This window comes from Arabidopsis thaliana, chromosome 4, assembly GCF_000001735.4.
Source record: "Arabidopsis thaliana chromosome 4, partial sequence".
Taxonomy (NCBI): domain Eukaryota; kingdom Viridiplantae; phylum Streptophyta; class Magnoliopsida; order Brassicales; family Brassicaceae; genus Arabidopsis; species Arabidopsis thaliana.
In genome coordinates this window covers 572,955-595,416 of record NC_003075.7, presented here as the reverse complement: position 1 = coordinate 595,416, position 22,462 = coordinate 572,955, and the positions used below count along the sequence as shown (strand labels likewise).

General features: G+C 32.4%; 6 protein-coding genes and 1 non-coding gene across 10 annotated transcripts; 5 read left to right on the top strand and 2 right to left on the bottom strand.

Annotated features, from left to right (window-relative positions):
• The first annotated feature begins 2,824 nt into the window (after positions 1–2,824).
• On the top strand, positions 2,825–3,592 carry AT4G01435 (uncharacterized protein). Its single transcript, NM_001340314.1, has 2 exons — positions 2,825–3,056; positions 3,151–3,592. The coding sequence occupies exons 1-2, from the start codon at positions 2,871–2,873 to the stop codon at positions 3,157–3,159; spliced, it is 195 nt and encodes a 64-aa protein (NP_001328051.1). The 5' UTR covers positions 2,825–2,870; the 3' UTR covers positions 3,160–3,592.
• Positions 3,593–7,290: 3,698 nt separating this feature from the next.
• Positions 7,291–9,819, bottom strand: UMAMIT29 (nodulin MtN21 /EamA-like transporter family protein). Of its 3 annotated transcripts, NM_116373.4 has the most exons (6): positions 9,529–9,819; positions 9,197–9,259; positions 8,908–9,024; positions 8,419–8,830; positions 7,834–7,985; positions 7,291–7,742 (listed from the first exon to the last, which is right to left on the bottom strand). In NM_116373.4, exons 1-6 carry the CDS (start codon positions 9,708–9,710, stop codon positions 7,571–7,573), a joined length of 1,098 nt encoding a protein of 365 aa, NP_192052.1. In that variant the 5' UTR covers positions 9,711–9,819; the 3' UTR covers positions 7,291–7,570. The 3 variants fall into 3 exon arrangements, with proteins under 3 accessions (NP_192052.1, NP_001328052.1, NP_001319840.1); NM_001340313.1 differs by having other exon boundaries at positions 8,419–9,024; positions 9,529–9,807; NM_001340312.1 differs by having other exon boundaries at positions 7,333–7,985; positions 9,529–9,807.
• Positions 9,820–12,980: 3,161 nt separating this feature from the next.
• Positions 12,981–13,363, top strand: AT4G02775. Its single transcript, NR_143964.1, has 2 exons — positions 12,981–13,117; positions 13,205–13,363. It is a non-coding gene; the product is annotated as an uncharacterized misc_RNA (transcript).
• A 532-nt stretch (positions 13,364–13,895) lies between these two features.
• CBL5 (calcineurin B-like protein 5) lies at positions 13,896–15,379 on the top strand (the record flags this gene model as incomplete). 2 transcript variants are annotated; one of them, NM_116372.3, is made up of 8 exons in its annotated part: positions 13,896–13,974; positions 14,098–14,180; positions 14,328–14,387; positions 14,461–14,569; positions 14,698–14,750; positions 14,838–14,918; positions 15,004–15,116; positions 15,343–15,379. In NM_116372.3, exons 1-8 carry the CDS (start codon positions 13,899–13,901, stop codon positions 15,377–15,379), a joined length of 612 nt encoding a protein of 203 aa, NP_192051.2. In that variant the 5' UTR covers positions 13,896–13,898. The 2 variants fall into 2 exon arrangements, with proteins under 2 accessions (NP_192051.2, NP_001329076.1); NM_001340311.1 differs by having other exon boundaries at positions 15,004–15,379.
• A 750-nt stretch (positions 15,380–16,129) lies between these two features.
• On the bottom strand, positions 16,130–17,389 carry AT4G01410 (Late embryogenesis abundant (LEA) hydroxyproline-rich glycoprotein family). The gene has a single exon (NM_116371.4). It carries the CDS (start codon positions 17,107–17,109, stop codon positions 16,426–16,428), a length of 684 nt encoding a protein of 227 aa, NP_192050.1. The 5' UTR covers positions 17,110–17,389; the 3' UTR covers positions 16,130–16,425.
• A 724-nt stretch (positions 17,390–18,113) lies between these two features.
• On the top strand, positions 18,114–19,661 carry AT4G01400 (oligomeric golgi complex subunit-like protein). The gene has a single exon (NM_001160727.2). The coding sequence runs from the start codon at positions 18,174–18,176 to the stop codon at positions 19,572–19,574; it is 1,401 nt and encodes a 466-aa protein (NP_001154199.1). The 5' UTR covers positions 18,114–18,173; the 3' UTR covers positions 19,575–19,661.
• On the top strand, positions 19,644–22,430 carry AT4G01395 (conserved oligomeric Golgi complex subunit 4). Its single transcript, NM_001160726.2, has 2 exons — positions 19,644–21,355; positions 21,690–22,430. The coding sequence occupies exons 1-2, from the start codon at positions 19,769–19,771 to the stop codon at positions 22,317–22,319; spliced, it is 2,217 nt and encodes a 738-aa protein (NP_001154198.1). The 5' UTR covers positions 19,644–19,768; the 3' UTR covers positions 22,320–22,430.
• The last annotated feature ends 32 nt before the right edge of the window (positions 22,431–22,462 follow it).

The following is a 22,462-nucleotide window of genomic DNA, read 5'->3' as shown; positions in this document are numbered from 1 at the left end:
AGTAATTTCCACTACACCTCTGACATGATGTGCAAACCTTTTTTTGTTTGGGGGTGGGGTGGGGGGTTCAGATTTGCAAAGATATAAACATATAAGCATGGGTTATTAACTCAAAAAAAAAAAAGACTCAAACATTTAACTCAAATGATTCAAAAAAAAAAACTAAATATTTTCGAAAGGGTAAAAGCCTTTTGATAAAACAGGACTATGCATAAATGTTTTATACAATAACATATTATTTATAATTCGAGTTTTTTTTATTGTGGGTATCTTAACTAGCTAATTCCACTAAAACCATAATATAAAAATAATATTATTTCTATTTTATATTAGTTGTCGGTTAAAATTTTTTCATAAATATTAAGAAAATATTCAATATTTTTTTACCTCTAATTAATGTATTGTTTTATTTAATATCATCAATTAATAAACTTAAAAATAGAGATAAATTTGAAAATTTTGTCAAGTATTAATATTTGGTTGGACCGGCCCTGGGTAAGACTCTTAATTTGGAATTTTAAGCTAACAAATATTAATATTTTAATATAATTCAATTATCTATTTAAATTAAATATGTAAACAAAAACTATAATCATTCAAGGTTGGCATTATCATGAGTGTGTCTAATAAAGAATTCATGGGTTCTCAAAAATAAGAACTTTAAGAACCTCTCTCACCTTCTATCTCCAACATTTTAATATTTTATCATTATTTTAGAGAAACTATTTTGATTAGATATTTCATTAGAGATGCTCTAAAAACTCATGAAAGGAAAAGATTTTATTTTTATTTTTGATTGGCTGATGAATTTATTTTTATTTTCTTAGCAGAGGAAAAGATTTTATATGTTTATGATTTGCAAATCTATATATTATGTGTCATGCATGTTTAAAATTTCATGACATGGCGATGACACATGACAGTTTCGAGAATGCTGACGACATTCATATGGAGAGGATTAACCAATTTTCATATATATTAGATAAAGATCCGTGTTATGCTGCAGAGTATTTTGATGAAATTGTGTTTGAGTTTCTAATAATCAAAGTACTAATCTTATTTAGTGTAAAGTCATAATCTATAACTTATTCTTCTTTTAAAAGAAACAAGAGGATTAGTTTTTTTCTTGTAGAGTTGATACGAAGTTGTTTTGAGTGGCATTTTTCGTTAATACTTATGTTGGAGACTATGAATTGTTATGAAATTTTACCATTGTCTTTTTTTATATAATTATATTTTAACCATTAGTCATATTAATTAGTTAAAACGTTAACTTATTTATTTATGTATGATTTATTTTTTAATTATTAAAAATATGACCAATAAATTGAAATTTCTTCTCTCTAGCGAGATAAAACATTACGTAGCGATGTTTCAAACTAAATTTGGCTTCATTACATCTTACAATTCCGACATTTTTATGTCTTCTAGTTGAACGAAAATATTGATGTGTCAGGTTTGAGAGACATGGGTTTTAGTTTAATTGTATTGATGATTTTCAAATAAATATTAATTTAAGGGAAAATTGGAAAAAAAGATATCTACAAAAAAATTTGATAACTGAAATCTATTAAAAGTATTTGTTATTTTATTGCTAAGATACTCAGAGTATCTTAACCAATGGAGATGTCCTTAGTGTTTTAATTACAATTTACATAATATGATATATACTAATTACCCCAAATAATCTTGTATATATCACTCGTCCGACAAACACATTGCTGAGACAGGTTTTTATGTCATTAACCAAACATTATTCAACTGGTTGAGTCGGTTAATAAAACTCAAGGTGCAGTTGGTTTATAAAACTCAAGTTTACGATCCTACTTAATAATGTTATTTTGGTAAATTATGTTGTCATTATAAAATCTAGTTATGTCGTTTAACAAGAAAAAGTATTATTTATGTCGTTTCTAACTTTTCATTTACAATTTTGTTTCTTTACGTTTTTCTTTGCCATTGATTTGATCATGTTGGCTTTTATCTTCTTTTGGAAAAGCAAAGGAAAGTTAAAGTCATATAAAGCTTTTATTTCTTTCAAGTAAAATTATAGCTAGTCGGCCAATCTGATTTTCTTCGAAAGTTAATGGGCTTATTAATATGTGCAGCACTAAATGATAGCACAATTTGCATATAAAATACATATGCCTTATGAGATAAACGAAGTGGCACTGGCATGACTTCGGTCGTATACCGGATTCAACAAGACACTTAAACATCTCGACAGTGATCGTTCGGAGACTATCATGTCCATTTTATCAAATTGACTTGTAAAAATAAGAGCAAATGCATTTTGTGATATAAATAATCAAATCAATATTTTATAACTCTTTTCATACACTATATCTTTTTTTTTTTTCAAAAATAAAAATAGTACATGTGTTGTATTTGAAAAAGATAATACATACTTTGTAGATCCATTATATTATGGGAAAAAACCTGAAAAAACCTCCATTTATTTTTAATTTGTCCGTTTAATACATGCGTTATTTAATTTGTCTGTTTAATACTTAAGTTAATTTTTATGTCCTTTAAAAACTTTCATTTTCTAAAATTTTGACAAAATCAGACGTCTAAAATAACGACCGTTAACAGTGGTAACGGAATCGCTAACCACAATTAAAATTTAACCCTATAATGTTTACTATTTATATACAATTGATTTTCTAATTGTTACGAATTTATTATCTTAGTCTAGTGGTTATGTGAGTATTTATTATTCGAATCACCCCGAGATCAAATCTCATGTCCAACCAATTCTTTGGATTTTTTTCCAGGATTTTTTTTCCCTTTGCTTCTTATTCTATGAAAACAAACGACGATAGTACTCTATCTTTCCAGATGAATCTCCTTCCCTATACAAAAGCCTCATGCCTCCTCGCTCTCTCGCAATTCACAAAGTTTCCAAACATCTAAAGTTTTCAATTTTACAATATTATCGCTATCATCTGCTTGATTCTCTGCAAAAAGAGAAGACTTTAACTGAGAAGAAGAAGAAGTCGTCTGATTTATTGAAGAAACTCTGCGAAACAAACTCAGTTCTCATATCGTTTAAGGTAAATAAGCGCAACATTCTTTTTTCAATTTGTGTGTTTGTCGATTGTATATGAAAGATGCTGAGATTAGGGTTTGTTTGTGTGTTTTTTTCAGGGATTTTAAAAGGCTAATCGAAGATGAATCCAGAAAAGTTCATACACAAAACAAACGAGACAATTGCTACAGCTCATGAGTTAGCTGTGAATGCAGGACATGCTCAATTCACTCCTTTGCATTTAGCTGGTGCTTTAATCTCTGACCCCACCGGTATATTCCTTCAAGCAATCTCTAGTGCCGATAGCGAGAACGCAACTCAATCGAAAACCTAATCTGATATGGGCCGCCGTCAGGTTTAAAAAAAAAAAAGACCAAAATATTGGAGGGGTGTGGTGATCGAACTCATGTTCACGAGAATAATAAAATCTCACATAACCAATGGACTAGGATAATATGTTCGTAATGACTAGAAAAACAATTGAATACAAGTAAACAAATATTATAGGGTTAAATTTTAACTGTGGTTAGCGATTTCGTTACCACTGTTAACGGCCGTTATCTTGGACGTCTGATTTTGCCAAAATTTTAAAAAATGAAAGTTTTTAAAGGACATAAAATTAACTTAAGTATTAAACAGACAAATTAAATAACGCAGATATTAAACGGACAAATTGAAAATAAATGGAGGTTTTTTCGGGTTTTTTTCCATCTTCTTATTATATAAAGTACAGTTTTGAAAGTTACTAACTCGCGAGATCATGACACATGACAATTTTATCAATCTTAGATGTTGACACGTGTCAAACAAAATATATAAAAAAAAACTGTATGGAAATATAAGAAAACTATATGTATTTTATTAAAGTTAAAAATAGAAATTGAAGACAAAAAAAGGCCAAATGTAAGTTACCAATTCTTAAGAAAAATGGAAAAAAATACTACTTTAATTTCTCCTTAAAAGATAATTATGGAAATTTATTAGAAAAAAACTAAATAAGATAATTATACAAAAATTATATGTATATTATTAGATAAAAATAGAAATTAGAAAAGCTGTCCTACTATATAATTCTAATTAAATTTACCAACTATTAAAAAAAAGGAAAATTTACAATTATTTATCAATTATAGAAGAAAAATGATTATATACATAATTCTACAAATCAAAAAGAATGTTTAGGATTATATACATAATTCTAAACAAAAAATATGTAAACATCCATCTCTATATAAACAAAGAGATAATCTCTTATTTTTTCACAAAAAACCCCTCAAAATCACTGTTTTTGCCTCAATGTTTTGTTTTTTGTTTTTTCTTGGTAAGTCAAACTTTAAACTTTTTTTCTGGGTGGTTGACTATAATACATGTACATTTATCATATTTATTTTCTAGGTTTACCCTGTTCTTATGCTATTAGAGTATTATTATATCATGCTTGCATTAGAAAATATTATTCTTCGTTGCTATTTAAATTTTCTTGGTACGTAAAAACTTTCTTCTGGGTTAATTAGTTAATATTTACTTATACGTTGACTATAATATGTATAGAACTGTTATATTTATTTTCTAAGTTGACACTGTTCTTACGCTATTAGAATATTATATAGACCTTACCTTAGAAACAATTATTAAGCGTTATTGTTTACATTTACTTATCTTCAATTCTTAAAAAAAAAATCAGAATAGCTATCATCAAAGATAACATAAAGACACAAGTTCAAGAAAGTGGGAACCAAGAAAAAAATAAAAAAATGAACTCATAAAAATAAAATTGCTCCTACTTGATGAAAAGGTAAATTTTAATACTTTAATCCTAAATATTCTTCAATTTATTAATCTTTTTTTAAAACAGAAAAATACAATTCAAGGTTCTATCCATCATTATCTTATTGAAAAGTTTGGAGCTCAATTATGTGAAGGAAACCTTATTGAAATTTGCAACTTCCATGTGCAATATGTTGAAATAAGAATTACAAGATCTCCGATCATAAATCTCAGATGATACTAACAGAAAAAATCACGATCCATCCATAAAATTATAGTATAAATAGGCGGGCCTTATGTGGATCACCACATAAACTAATTTCTTCATAAATACTCACAATTGACTCAAAATAATTATGAAAATATCATTTAAACAATGTCATTTAATAAAATAACATGTCATACTAAAAAATATAGGAGTAACATGTGATTGTTATGCAGGTGACGATATATAGTGACTGTTCATGGTTACAAAAGTGGTGATAGAAAAAATTAGTATAAGGGAAATATACCTTATTATATAATTAGTATGATATATTTTAGTTTCTCAAAGTTAGTAATTAATATTATCATGAATATTTATCAATCAAAGATTTTACCATATGTCATGATTTAAAGGGATTTAGTCAACGTTGATCAATCATCTCTATATTTTTAACGTGCCTAATTTAAAACCATTTTGAAATCATTCGCTAACTTTATGATGAATAATTTTAATTTTAGTTTTTCATATAAGTATATCAAAAGTTATTGCTATTTGATATACTTTTCATTCAAATAATTTGAGCAATTGCTATATGATATATTTTTCATTCAAATCATTTTTTATTCAATAATTTTAGTGGTAAAGGAAACAATACAATATTAAAAAAAAAATTACTTTTAAAAGATAATTTATACTTACAACATTGTTAATTATTATATTTTATTAAATTTGATTTTAGTGATAAAAAAATAAACCCGTCCATCAGACGGGTCCTTATCTAGTTATATTATATATGATCGTTTTTTTTTCTTCTAACTAAACATTAATTAGAAAAACAAAGTTTGACCAGTATAGTGCAATTAGAAGGGTATGTGTCTATTAAAAAAATGTTATTTGGCAGTAGCTTTAAATAATAGAATATAATTCTAACTAAAGTATATTGTCATTTATATAGTTAATTTATAGTTACTTTATCAAAATTAATTGTAACTGGTTCTTATATCTATAGTGTCTTCACTAACAAAGTTTGAAATCCAACATTATATGATTGAAGTTCTAAATATCATGTTATTCAAATTTTATAGATTTTCGAAAATAATATATCCTAAAAGATTTGGATGAGTATGGGGATTATATCCTTTGTCTTGTTAACTAGTCAAATCAATTAATTTTAATTAAATACGTATATACTAAATCATATATTCAAAAACATCGGAGCTAGATCAGGTTACACCAGACTCGATCTCGACTCTAGAACTTATTTCATATGTAAACTATACCCATGAAAAGATTTTAACATTTTACCGGCATATTAACATTTTTTCATTTGTCAAAAACAGAGCTCGTAAAATTTAAGAGAAATAAGTTAATACTTTTATATGTTCTTAAATCTTACGTTATTTACGCATTTTAGTCTCTTTCTCTTATGATTATAACCCAGTTTTTCATTTGTACAAACATAAACCAATAATAATGTTCATTACAGTTTTTGGATCAAAGTTGACACTCCCTGCAATTTAAATTAGTATCTAGAGTACCATCCAAAATTAGTGTATCCATCAGCCCAAGCCTAGCCCAACATTTCGGGCCGTTTAGTCTGATTAAGATGCGAGCCTTATCTCTTGAAAGGGAGCAATGAAGCGACATTATATGTTTCCGAAATATTCATCAATAAAAAATTGTTGTAAAGAAAGAAGAAGAAAGATTCATCAATCTAAACTGTCATTTTGTGTTAATATTATATAATGCATGTTCCTTCTCGTAACACTTTTTTTTTTCTTTCCAAAATTTAGAATTTGCGTGATTGCATTGCTGCAAGCTGGCTGTAATATCTCTTTTAGGTAAAAGTTAAACTGTTGGAATTGATCACTACTAAATCAAACCTTTTCTGCTATATTATTTTGTGAATTTACTTCTAACTTCTTCGTAGATCTATTTAAAATACTAATGACAATAAATTCAAAATAAAATAAAATAAAATAAATACTAATGACAATGCAATTGGTGGATATAAGAAGCTATTGGAATCTGAGTATGTGTGCATCAACTTATCTTACTAATGGCAAATGACTCATAGAGCGAAGCCGATGACAAGACTTAATTAGATAGATATAATATTGAAGTTAATGTTAGCCTATTAGGTAATGATTTCTATTATTTCTTAACAAAAGTAAATCAAATTGTAATTCTAAGAACATTAGAGATGAGATCGAATCGAATAGACAATTAATTGTCTAATAGGTAATGCTATTTTTCAGCTATTAAAACATATATAAAAGAGCTGATCAATTTAAAACATATTTTTTAGCTATTAAAACACATAACAAATTTTATTTTTCAATTTAAATTACCAAAACAGTTGGTAAATTTTAGCGTTATGTGTGTTACATCTCCAACTACTTTTATTTCCAATTAAACCAATCCAACTGGTTACAAACATACAGTGAGCTATAGTTGGCAATACAGAAGAACATAAGTCTTATAATATAGAGCTGATCAATGACAGTACTATCACGATTATGATAGCAAATATCTAGCTACCTCTATAAATATGATATATATATATATCAAACGGGCAAATTAGTATCCTTATGATTTGCTATTGTATGGTCTTCGTTATCCTTATTCTGAGAAAACTGGGAACTGTTCAAAGTCTTCGAAACAGACTGATCTGTCTCATTCTTCCTTCCCCAAAGAAAAACGTAGAGGCCAGTTATAGTCACTACTGATCCAAGTATGCTGCATTTTTAAAATAAACGTATCAGTGCATGCATGCTTGTATCGACCTTAGTTTGTTATATACTATATAGAGTTGATTTGAGAATGAAACCTGCCAAGGTATAAAGGAGAGTGTAAGATGAGGAAATCGAATAACGTAGCGGCGACGAGGCTGACGGGGCTGAATGTTGAGACGAAAACTGCTCCTGTCATTTTTATGGACCATGACGTTACCACTGTCGACATCGCTTGTCCCACTATTCCCTGTTTTTTATTTTCATCAATTTAATCAAACCTTTTTATAAATAAGCATATAAACTGTTGGAAAAAAGAGATTATTGATAAACCTAATTTCTTAATTAGAAAAAGAGATTATTACAGAATTTTACAAATATGATGATATGATTGGTTTTGAAGACAAGAAGTCAAGAATCAACGAAACCACTAAAAAGTGAGATTTATAAAAAAGCAGAGATTATAAATTACGAGGAACTTTTATAAAAAGGTGACAATAGATAAGATGACATTTAGATATCAAAGAAAATAAAACTTCTAACTCTTTCTTTGAACAAAATAACTTAACATTTTATCAATTTCTACAAGCTTACCCTATAATTTTTATCATATTCTTCTTAGTGCGCATTTTATGAGTATATATATATATATATATAGCCAAAAGAAGATGGAAAAAACTTACAGCGTAAAGGGTGACCAAAATGACGAATTTATCTTCAATGATCCAATCTTTGACGTCTCTACTTTTATAAAGACTCAAAATAGCACATTGAAATGATGCGAAGACTGACATGAGACAAGTGCTTGAGTATTTATTTCCAGGATACTTAAAGCTTAATTTCCCTTGAAACAACATCCATAGAGACAACAACACTGTCCCAATGACTAAATAAAGACAGCCTAGAAGCCATTTCTTTGTTTGGTCGTGACCATTGTTATTGTTGTTGTTGTGACGAGCTTGTGGATGAGAATGAGGGTTTGATAACTCTGGGCCTTTGTAAAATGTCAACAACATTGCTCCCATTATGCAAATTAGGGTTCCCATTACTTTGAGCACGCCTGCTTTGCTCTTTAGGTTTTGCGCATTCTCTATCCTGCAAAAGTATTTATAAAAAAAACGAGAAAATTTTGATGTATATATATATGTTACTAATTAAATTAGTTGCATTACCGGAAAATAAGGGCTAACGCAAAGGTGATAGCAGGTAACATGCTAACTAGAGCCATCGAAACAGTTGCTGACGTGTACGAAAGCCCAAGTAAAAAGAAAAATTGCATCAAACTTGCCCTGCGTGATTTAAAAAAAAAACTAACATAAAAAACGAAACAAAGTAAAGCTTGTGATTAATAGGAGATAACGTGACAGTTTCTCCTTTCTTAAAAGTAAATAAAATCATTTAGAAGAAAAAGGCGAAATTGCGTAATAGAGTATATAACAGGAACAAGTGAAAAGGACAAACCCAAGTAATCCGCTGATGAAATGTTCGCACAAAAGCATGAACGTTAGTTGTGGCCTTGTTTTCCTATAATAAACTCATTTAAAGAGCAAACTTCATTACTTAGATATATATAATGAAAACTTATATACATACATACATGAGAGAATACACCAATAATACTACAACTTTATAGGTACGTAGTTGAAATTTCGACGTCTGAAAATTGAATCATATATATATATTCCCTATAAAAATACGAGAACATAACCAGAGAACTTCATTAACTAGCAAAATGTATGTAAAGATAGTTTCAAAATCTGAGTTTTGACGAATAAGAATCAGAATGTTCATACCTCTCCCAAATATAAGAAAACGGAACCAAGATTAGAGCAGAAATAGCCATTCTATAAGCACCAAAGATCATATGGTTAACACCAACATCAAGTGCTTTCTTAACGAGAGCGTTCACTGATCCCATTGCAACACTTGATATTAACATTACTATCACTGGTGCCCATTGTTCTTCCTTCATCATCCCTCTCTCTCTCTCTCGCCCTCCTGAATATATTATTTTATTAATTAAGATTTTCTTATAGTTTTTTCTTTTCTGTAATGTCGAATGTTTTTCTTTGTGTTTGGCAACCACACGCCTTGCCATCTACTTATATTTATAATAAAGTTTGTAGGTGGTTGCCACATAGGATATCTTTCTTTTTTTTAACCTAAGTATAATATCAACATATGTAGTAAATTTTTATCACTAGTGTTAAAATTATGTCGAATATATTTTAATTTACTGGTGGTAGATCATTTTCAAAGGAATCTTTAAATCCGGATTTAAATTTAGTAGTTTAAATAAGAAACTAAAAAGGTGAGTAAGTTATACTTTCCATCAGAAAAAAAAAGATAAATTTGAATAAAAGTTGGTTTATCAAAGTTTTTCTGTATATATATATATATAGATATAGATATATATATAAAATAACATTTTAAAGCGAAAATTGAACCAAATGCCATTATGAAAAAAATGAACCTTGTAAAAAAGAGAAACTTATATAAAAACTTAATACAATATATAGTGTCTCTTAATTATTTGTGAAACTAAACCATAATTTCATATGCCTTAATTTATGAAACTAAACCATAATTTAACAGACAAATTCTGTTATATATCATTATAATATATATGTCCCATTCACGAGTTATTTTATTACATAAGAATTTACTCTCTCTTTTTTTAGAACACCAAATAATTTACTCTAAAATATGTTAATTTTTTTTTTTTTTGTAAACCATCTTAAAATACCATGTTATATATTGCTTGTCAAGCTTCATTTTTTCTTTGTTTGGTTTAAGTCGAACTTTTATTTTACATGGAAAGAGATATTAAAAATGTGATCAAAAGATATCTATAAAGGTTGAAAATTCTACTACGACAAGTTTATATTTTTTTTTCTTTTTCATATTCATATGTTGTTTTAATGAGTTAATTGATACCGACGTGTCTACAACTAGACCAAACTATACAAAAGTTACACAAATATAATACGTATGAATCTGTTGGAAAAAAAAGTATAAATGATGAATGTCCAATTTATTTGTCATGTATTGACAAGGACATGCATATATATACAACGCACAACAACTCATACATTGATTTTAGCGAAACAAAAAAGGGCAAAAAATAACAACTCTACAAAGATCTATTAGCTAATATGCTCGCGACGATATTGAAGTTTTACAAGTGACATTCTACTAGATATAAGAGACAAATTTTGTCCTGAACAGGATAGTCAAATTTTAGTTTGCAACACGCAAACGTGAAGATCCAACTAACCTGTTAGAAAAAGTGAAAAAAAAACGGAACTAGGAATCGCAAAAATGCTATATTTTAAATTCTGCGTCTGTTAGAAGTTGTTTGATATGCTTAATTACTTTTTACTCTAAATCGGTTTCATTTCTTATGAGAAAAAATATTTCTATGAACACTACACTAAAATTAACAATACCTGAATTTGGAGAAATCGGTGAAAGTAAAAAATGCTTTCATACACCATATCTAGTTTTAACCCTAGTAATTTTCTTAGTAGGGTTTTGCCCAAAGATCAAAGAGAAGTGTGTCATTACTGTGACTAATACAAAATAGTCTAATGACTCAGTGACCAACAAAATAAAAGTAATACTAAAGAAAAACAAATAATTTAATTAGAAGACTAGCTAGTGGATCGTTGACATGGACGTATGTACGTAGCTCAAGCACAATGGCTGCACTATATCTAAATCATTACGAATCTAAACTGTCGGCCATGCCTCGGAATCTAAAGCCGGTCGTAATCTATAACCCATTACATTAAAATCTCTGAGATAAGCCTAAGTCCAACGATTCTTAATTGTTTTACTGCTATGGGATTTGAGAAGATTGGGGCCTGGTAAGGGAGATCAAAGATACCGCAGCCTTCTGGGCAGATCCTAAAGGTACTACTGTATTTGTTGAAAGATTAAGAACATAGAAGAATCAGAAGCATTGAAGTAGAAGAATCTCACGAGAAGAGGAAGAAGCAAAACCAACGTGGTATTGGTCCAGTAGTAAATCTTTGAGATAGAGCTGATGGGTTCGACGCCTGTTGGAAGGGATTTTTTCTCTAAATGACATGAATTTAACTTCATGTAGATCTCATCTCTAAAAAATATAGGACATTCGAACTTGAACTGTCAGATATTCAAAAAAAAAATAATAAAAAAAAGAGGAACAAACAAAATTAACGACAAATGGTGATGTCATGACTTTGGTCCTGTTTGTTTACATGTCGATAGCGACATAAATCAGCGACCGTGACCAAAAGTTGTTCGTTTACTTGTCGCTAGATTCAAGTGTATGTGATCACTTTTCTGCAAATCAAGGTTAAGCTTTTATGACTAAATCACACCTTCAAGTGATGAAAATGCGAAGGTATCGACTTATACCAAAGACCATATAAGTTTACATATTAATGCGAAGGTATCGACTTATACCAAAGACCATATAAGTTTACATATTAACCCAACAAATAAAGTTGTGGGCCTTGTCCAGCTTTTTTGTTCAATAACATGTATACACGGTGCAAGTACAAAAATTAGAATGACTAGACGAATAAACACATTTTCGCTTAATCCCTAACACAAACATTTCCCTAAGTATCTTGAATTCAATTTTAGTTACTTTTCATGTAGCTTTTCTTTGTGGTATATGTATGTGATTAATGCTTTCGAGAATAAAAGAAAATATGAATACAAAACATTTAACAAGGTCTGCAAGGGAAACTTGTTAAAAATAAAGGCAAGAAACGTTAATCAATCAAGATCCTGAATGCACAGTCGTGATAATTGGCATGCTCACATCGTTAGTTGGTGATTTGATGTGTTCTTCCTAAAAAAGTTCCTTAAGAATTTCACTTTTAAAACAGAATTCAGATTTTGCATTCTCGCTACAAAATACTTGTAGACTGAGATACAATCTGAATTATCATATAACATTTGTTTGCTATCGTAACGTTTTTTTTTTGTAAAAGAATATAATACCAGTAATCAACTTTTTTTGGTTCTGGTTCTATATGATTGGTCAATAACTGAAATAATTTTAGGATATCATAGAGTTAACGAGATCGATTGAAAAGAAAGTAAATATTTATTGTTATATCTTTGTATATAAATTTATTGGGTTAGTCAATAACATTGAGAGATACTATTATACTACTAAAGTTTCATCCATTTTTATAAAACAATAGAGCTCTCAAAATGGACGGGCGGCCCGTGGGCGTGTTTCATCCATTACAACTGTAGCTTCAGAGTCTTCATTCAGCATAGGAAGTCGGGTTTTAAACAAGTATCGGAGTTGTCTTCTTCCTTCTACAGTTCAAGCTTTGATATGTGCGAGGAATTGGCTATGCAACTTTGAAGAGATTGGTAAGCTTTTGACTTCTTTTCTTTTGTCATATTTCAATCAATTTGAATCTTAATGCATATTGAGTTCTTCTTTTCTGTAGTACTTAGGTGATAATATTGAGTTCCTTAATAAAGACAAAGATGGCGAGAGAGAAGAAGAAGAAGTTTAAATTTGCTTTTAATTTGTTTTTGGATTTGATACTTTGTTAAATACTTGAATTGTGTTTAAATTTGCTTTTGGATTTAATACTTAAATTATTTAATACTTTGTTGTTTAAATTTGCTTTTGGATTTGATAATTTGGTTGAAATATGAAGCAAATACTATTGTGTTAAAATTTGGTTATGTTATGCTCATTGGACAGCCCAGTTGGACATGAGCTTTAATGAGCATGAACGTTAATGGACATGGACCTTAGTGGACATAGACACTATTTGTCCAATATCGAAATGGATATTATTGGACTGAGCTAATGGACATGGACATCCCGCTTTGAGTATCAAGTAACAAGAAAAAAATTTGAATCAACAAGAAAATATAAACCATAGAAAAAGAATATGTTTAAAGAACTCAGGAAAGAAAATGAAGTTTCATAGAAAAAGAACTAGTATCAAATTCCGATATAAATTATACCATTTGTCTCCAGCTTCCTAAGCCGGCAATGTACAAACCCTTCCACTTTCGAATTTGTTCGGTTAGAAATAGATTTATATTCCACAATTTCTTGCACCTACGTTGATGCCTATATATATAGACACACTTAAATGTATGTGGAATTTGAAATATATATTGATATAGTAAAATGGGATGTGTTTGCAGCAAGCAATTAGAAGGAAGAAGGCAAGAAGACATTTCGCTTCTTGCTTCTCAAACCTTTTGTAAGTTACGTCTACTTCAATCATCCACCACTTCCTCCTCCTATATATTATATTGCATGGAGAAAGAATATTATTACACGAGCTTGTAGATCAGATAACATCTAAATTGTTTTGGGTTTGCAGTTAGCGAGGCTGAGGTTGAAGTTTTGCATGGATTGTTCATCAAACTCACTTCTTGTCTTAGCAACGACAATCTTTTGACCAAAGTTAGAGTCCAAACTAATTTTTCTTCCACAATGTGAATAATTTTTTTTTGGTCAACAAAATGTGAATAATATAACATCTAAATTTTATACTAGCTAGTTATAGAAAAGTTGTGCTTTTGTCATGTCAAATTTGGTTGGCTTTTCCAGGAAAAATTTCAATTTATCTTGATCAAGAATACCAAAAAGCGCAGTCTTTCTGCAGAACGGGTAATTGAATTTGTTATATTAAGCGAAATAAATAAATAAACTTCGATTGATGTTGTTTCTCTGAAATATGCAGATTTTTGGATTATTCGATATGAGAAACGATGGGGCTATAGATTTTGGAGAGTTTGTACACACACTCAACATTTTTCACCCAAACTCATCACCAAGAGATAAGGCCATATGTATGCTTCATCACTTCTAATGTGTTTATTCATTTATTCCATGTTATTATTATTTTCTATATAGCTAGAGATCAATGTTATTAACTATAACCACAAATACATCTGATCACTTGTTTAAAATTAAACAGTTGCATTTAGATTATACGATACTCGTGAGACTGGATTCATTGAACCGGAGGAGGTACGTATGTAAACTTTGTCTCAAAAAAAAGAAAAAGTCATGATTAATTATATTTGACGGTTTTCCTCGACTTGGAGAAATCTATAGGTGAAAGAGATGATAATAGACGTTCTAGAGGAATCAGAACTTATGCTATCCGAGAGTATCATTGATTCTATCGTGTCTAAGGTGTGTATAACGCTTAAGTTTATGAGCTTGATTTAACATTATAGTGATTTTACTTACTATTTTTGTTTACTTATATTTGGCAAAGACATTTGAAGAGGCCGATTGGAAAAAAGATGGGATAATAGATTTGGAAGAATGGGAGAATTTTGTTGCCACCTATCCTTTGACACTAAAGAACATGACTATCCCTTTCTTGAAGTAATTCGTTTGTTTGTTTTTCCTAACCATTTTCTTAATATTCGCTGATAAATTGCATGTTTTAGATACATCTTTCGTTTTACAAAAAAAGTAATATATATACATCTTTCAAAAACAGCTTTTATATATGTGTGTTTATGCATATATTACTATTATCTTCTTTTATTTTATTTTTCTTGTTTTATAAATCGAGATAATTATTCTAAAATTAACTTTTATTGTACAGGGACATTCCGAGGATTTTCCCAACCTTTCTCCGGTAAAATCAGATGAGGTGTTTGCTAGAGGTTTTTGTTTAAAAATATTTTTATCCGAAAATCACATAGGTAATTTGTTATAAGAAATATAGAAGGTTAATTATTATATAAACATATTAACTATCGAAAGAAATCTTTAATATTTAACGAGGATAGAAAGTAATTGTTTTTAACCACAAAGCTAAAGCTGTGATATGAAAACTTAAAAGCAAAGATCGGTTCGTGAAGACAAAATGGGGTTTTGGAAAAGGAAAAGAGGAAAAAGAAAAAGAACAAACGTGTGAAAATTCGAGAAAAATGGTAACACAAAAAGAAATTGGACATGATATAAGTTGCCAAAACCAAAGAGAAAAAATTGACATGATATACCAATCAAATTTTTGAATCAGGTCAACTAATCAAATTCACAACAATCATCCACAATATTATTTAGATTTGACGCTTTCACTGTTTCACATGAAAATTTTACATTTGACGCGATGACTTGTGGAGTCACGATCATTTTAGTCACTCGTTTTAAACGGATGCTTCATTCAAAAAATGTAACTTATATTCAGAAGACTCCTAACGTCCGATTCAGATTTACAAAAAAACAATATCATTGAATCGGAAAACAGAAAAGCATAGTAATATTCTAAGTATTTAATTATAATCGTGAGGAAATAGTTCCGTAATAATGGGGGAAAAATATATATATGATAAAACCAAAATGAGATTTGCCTGAAGATGCCATATGTCTGATCAAACACTCTGAGCTGTTGTGTCGATGAACTCACCATATGCCAAGATACGCTATTAGCGACAACACATTTGTATTGTCAAATGTCATTAATTAACATCCACAGGTCCAACAACAGAGAAACAAAATAATTATCACAAGTAAAATATAAAATTAGTAATATACTTGTACTTATAATTTTTGGCTTATGCCTTTTAATTTATTTTAACACTAGACTCGACGAAACTCATCACTAACATGACCACAAAAAAAAAAGATTACAATTCTAAAACACAAAGATTAAAAAAGAAAACATAACGAAGTAAAATTAAGACTAGACATCAACTTTACAAGTTGAAGGAGCGAGAAGAGGAACTTGTCCGTTAGAAGATGGATTAAATCTCAACCACACATCACATCTGGCGTAAAATCCATACCGTCCAGTCTTAATCGCACCAGCTTTCCAACGTAGCCTCCCAAAAATCACCACTCTCATCAAAACGACGCCGTAAGCTTCATCATTTTTTAAACCATTAGCTACTTCCGGCGAGACTGGTATACCGTTGCCTCCCATCACCGGAGCTATCACAACCGTAGATTTATGTCCTAAACGAAGCGGTGGTAGTGGAAGCGGCGGTGTTATGATCTGATCTTTGTACGTTACGTACATAGAGAGCTTGTCGTAGTGAATGGAGACTCTCCGGTTAGGGTTTCTTGCTAAAACGCTGAACTGAACGGAGGTTGAGATTAACGGCGGCGCTGTGAAATTCAGGTCGTAGATGGCGGCTCCGACGACGGTGAGACGTGGTTTATGTGGACGGTAGACGAGCCAAAGGATTAAGGCTATGATACCTAGTATGACAAGGATGGTGAAGATCGCGCCGCAGATTGCGCGGCGAGCATCTCCACCGCCTCCTCCGCCTTCTTTAGAGTAAGATTCTGGCGTTGAAGAAGCGGAGGGAGCGTTCTTGTGATCTGCTTTGGCTGCGTGCTCTGCTTTTGCTTCTCCTTCTCCCATGGCTATACTCTACAGATATAAGTGTTAAAGTGTGTATGTATAGGTATGTGTGTGTCTATACGAGAATCAGAGGGTTCGGTGAAGAGTGAAGACTCTAAAGAAGGAGGAGGAGAAGAAAGAAGATAAGTAGATGCAAGGTTTTGTCTCTTTTCTAGTTAATAAGAGTAAACAGTCTTCTAGAGTACAGTTTTATTAATTGTTTATTAACTTAGAAAGCTTGTAGTTGTAATTATGTGTTAAAGCTAATCTTTTTATAAAGTAGCCGTAAATTACTACTGTTTTTACATTGTGATTTTATTTTGTTATAATACTTAATGTAATAATATAAGATAGAGAAGTACTTTCGAAAGACTCCAAATCTCGGTGCAACCGTTCACGTGACGGATCTGATGAGTGATGAATTTTTTAAAAATGAAAAATCCAATGTAACGTGTATACATATGGCTATACATAATCAAATACTTTGTTGTCAATGATTGACTTATTTGGTGACAACTATGGTTTCGTGCAACGTGATAACTATCACTTTTTGGCCGTGTTAATTTTTAAAAAAATTAGAATGAAATTTATCAGGTTACGGCCTGTCAAAGTTAGCAATAACCTAATATCTGTTTGCATGCCAGAATACGGTTATGTAGAAAGAAAATTAAATTATCATATTTCACAATTCTTTATCAACTGTATAAAGCAATTAATAATAAATTAATTAGATACCACATGTGTCATATTTGTTCTAATGTTTAGAAAATAAAAGTACAAGTCTTTTATGTCCACATCTCCAACAATACTTCTGACCAAATTCCATATATTATTAGTAAGCTTCCAAAATAAATAATAATCACATTTAAGAAGAATCTGTTATTTAATCACACTAACTGAGATACCGCACCACCGACACTGTAGTCACCGACAATGCTGTGGATGCTACCTGGGCCTCAATTATAAGCCCATTATAAAATTGGGCCTACACTAAAACTATTGTGTACAGAGAGATATTTGATAATTTGCTGACTGATACAAGTCTCACTTCCAACGGCCGATTTATTAAAAAAAAACTCCGACAAATGATTCGCCGGCCGATCTACGACTTCGCCGCCGTTTTTCGCCACTTAACTTCTCCGTTATCGACATCCTCGCGTTTTCTGTTCTATTCTTCATCTGAACATGAAGCTCGAAAACCGATTGTCTCGAACCCTAAATCCCCAATCGGGTCTCCGACTCGGGTTCAAAAGCTCATAGCTTCGCAATCGGATCCTCTCCTCGCCAAGGAGATTTTCGATTATGCTTCTCAACAGCCCAATTTCCGCCATTCTCGATCTTCTCATCTAATCCTCATTCTCAAACTCGGCCGTGGTAGATATTTCAATCTTATCGACGACGTTCTCGCCAAACACAGATCAAGTGGTTATCCATTAACCGGAGAAATTTTCACTTATCTGATCAAAGTCTACGCAGAAGCAAAGTTACCGGAGAAAGTCTTAAGTACGTTTTACAAAATGCTGGAGTTCAATTTCACGCCGCAGCCAAAACATCTGAATCGGATTCTAGATGTTCTCGTAAGCCATAGAGGTTATCTCCAGAAAGCTTTTGAGCTTTTCAAGAGTTCACGGCTTCATGGAGTAATGCCTAACACGAGAAGTTACAATTTATTGATGCAAGCTTTTTGTTTGAATGATGATTTGAGTATTGCATACCAACTGTTTGGTAAAATGCTTGAGAGAGATGTTGTCCCTGATGTGGATTCTTATAAGATTCTGATACAAGGGTTTTGTAGGAAAGGTCAAGTGAATGGTGCTATGGAATTACTTGATGATATGTTGAATAAAGGATTCGTGCCTGATAGGTTAAGTTACACGACATTGTTGAACAGTTTGTGTAGGAAGACACAGCTTAGAGAGGCTTATAAGCTTCTATGTAGGATGAAGTTAAAAGGTTGTAATCCTGATCTTGTTCATTACAACACGATGATTCTCGGGTTTTGTAGAGAAGATCGTGCGATGGATGCTAGGAAAGTTCTTGATGATATGTTGTCTAACGGTTGCTCGCCTAATTCGGTCTCGTATAGGACTTTGATTGGAGGATTGTGTGATCAAGGAATGTTTGATGAAGGGAAGAAGTATCTAGAAGAGATGATATCCAAAGGGTTTTCTCCTCATTTCTCGGTTTCAAATTGTTTGGTAAAAGGGTTTTGTAGCTTCGGGAAAGTCGAAGAAGCTTGTGATGTTGTAGAGGTTGTGATGAAGAACGGAGAAACATTGCATTCAGACACTTGGGAGATGGTAATTCCATTAATCTGTAATGAAGATGAGTCGGAGAAGATCAAACTGTTTCTTGAAGATGCTGTAAAGGAAGAAATAACCGGTGATACCAGAATCGTTGATGTCGGTATCGGTTTAGGATCTTACCTTTCTAGTAAGCTACAGATGAAACGTAAAAATGCTAGAGAGAGGAGGAGACATTTATAGGTTCCTCCTGATCCTGAAAAGCTGTAGAAAGAAGAAGGAAACCTTGAGTTTGTTTACTGAGAAAGTGGTGGGCCTTATTTGGGCTTTATTATTAGTTTAAGCCCATTTGGCTTCAAAATTAGATTCTGATCAATTAGAAGCGAGAGTGGCAACGAATCAGATCTGAATTTGCCGATTACTCAGAAAATAAAAAAATGCCGGAGATTGAACAAGACGATGCAGCGGCGGAGACGGTGGATTCCTCCACCGTTAAATTCGGTACACCGGAAGCACTGGAGTATGTACGGTCGCTCACGGACGTTGGCGCAATGACACGTCTTCTTCACGAATGTATCGCTTACCAGCGAAGCTTAGACTCAGATCTCGACACGCTTCTATCGCAGCGGACGGAGCTTGATCGGAATCTCGTTCAGCTTCAGAGATCGGCGGAGATTCTCGATATCGTGAAAGCAGATGCAGATCACATGCTCGGAAATGTTCGATCGACTTGTGATCTCGCGGATCAAGTCAGTGGCAAGGTACGAGAGCTCGATCTTGCTCAATCTCGTGTTAATGTTACTCTCTCCCGCATTGACGCGATTGTTGAGCGAGGGAATTGCATCGAAGGCGTGAAGACTGCTTTGGAATCCGAGGATTACGAATCTGCTGCGAAATTTGTACAGAGATTTCTCCAGATTGATTTGCAGTACAAGGATTCTGGTTCCGATCAGAGCGAACAGCTTCACGCGTCGAAGGAGCAGCTTGAAGGTATTGCGAAGAAGAAGCTCTTGGCAGCAATAGACCAGAGAGATCATCCTACAATTTTGAGATTCGTGAGACTGTATTCCCCACTGGGAATGGAGACAGAAGGTCTACAGCTTTACGTTGGTTACTTGAAAAAGGTCATTGCGTTGAGAGGAAGGATGGAATATGAAAATGTTGTTGAGCTCATGGAGCAAGGACTCGGACAGGTTAATTTCGTTGGGTGCTTAACCAATTTGTTTAAGGATATTGTCATGGCTATTGAAGAAAACGATGAGATCTTGAGGGGTCTTTGTGGAGAAGATGGTGTTGCGTATGCGATTTGTGAATTGCAAGAGGAATGTGATTTAAGAGGTTCGTTGATCTTGAAGAAGTACATGGACTTTAGAAAGTTAGCTATATTGGCGTCTGATATTAACAATTCTCCCAATCTGAATATTCTTCCCGGTGGTGCGTCTGAAGGACCAGACCCGAGAGAAGTTGAGCTGTATGTGGAAGAGATACTGTCACTGATGCAGTTGGGTGAGGACTATACCGAGTTCATGGTGTCAAAAATCAAGTCTTTGACGTCGGTAGATCCTGAATTGTTGCCAACGGCTACAAAGGCATTTAGAAATAAGAGTTTTAGCAAAGCGATTCAGGATGTGACGAGATATTATGTTATACTAGAAGGGTTCTTTATGGTTGAGAATGTGAGGAAAGCTATTAGGATCGATGAGCATGTACCTGACAGCCTTACCACTTCAATGGTGGACGATGTGTTCTACGTGTTGCAGAGTTGTCTGAGGAGAGCGATTTCAACTTCAAACATAAGTTCTGTGATTGCTGTGTTGAGCTATGCTGGTAGCTTGTTGGGCAATGATTACCATGAAGCTCTACAACAGAAGATTAGAGAGCCTAACCTTGGTGCTAGGTTGTTCTTGGGTGGTATAGGTGTGGAAAACACCGGAACTGAGATTGCAACTGCTTTGAACAATATGGACGTGAGCTGCGAGTACATTCTCAAACTAAAACATGAAATCGAGGAGCAATGTACTGAGGTTAGTTCTCATACTTCTGATACTTCGTGATTTACTTATCTAGGATACTTAAGGAACAACAATCTGGGATCTATTAGACTAGAATTCTCTTGCTTACTCTTGCCTGACTCTATATGGATATATCTCTTCACTTACTCTGTGTTAAGGTGTTAACTTAGATAGCGATTTTAGAACAGCTGTATTGTTTGCTAGAGCTAATGCAGGCTCTGTTCGTCTCATAAAATCCATTTAAATTGGCATTTGAGCAGGGGCACCAATTCTGTGAATGGTCGTTTTGCACTCTTGAATTTTAGACAATCGGTCTCACTTTCTTTATCTCGTGTCCTAATCACAGGTATTTCCTGCACCAGCAGATCGAGAGAGGATAAAATCATGTCTATCCGAGCTAGGCGAGTTAAGCAGCACGTTCAAGCAGTTACTCAACTCAGGCATGGAACAGCTAGTAGCAACCGTAACACCAAGAATCCGTCCGGTTCTAGACACCGTGGCTACCATAAGCTACGAGTTAACAGAAACCGAGTACGCAGAGAATGAGGTGAACGACCCTTGGGTCCAAAGACTTCTCCACTCAGTCGAAACAAATGCCGCGTGGCTCCAACCACTAATGACATCCAACAACTACGACTCGTTTCTGCATCTCATAATTGATTTCATAGTTAAGAGACTCGAAGTCATAATGATGCAGAAACGGTTTAGCCAGCTTGGTGGGCTTCAGCTTGATCGAGACACAAGGGCTTTGGTTAGCCATTTCTCGGGTATGACTCAAAGAACAGTGAGAGATAAGTTTGCTCGGTTAACGCAGATGGCGACGATACTGAACTTGGAAAAGGTCTCAGAGATTTTGGACTTTTGGGGAGAAAACTCAGGACCCATGACTTGGAGACTCACACCAGCTGAGGTTAGACGGGTTTTGGGTCTCCGGGTCGAGTTCAAACCCGAATCAATTGCTGCTCTCAAGTTGTGATGTTACTTCTTTTCTTTATTATGTCATCTACACAACTCGAACCAATTCTTTCGAAATCTGATTGGTTCCTCAAATATTTTAATTGAATGAAAACTTAAATTAAAAATCAAACGGTAAAAAAGTTAATAAGTGAAAACAAAACC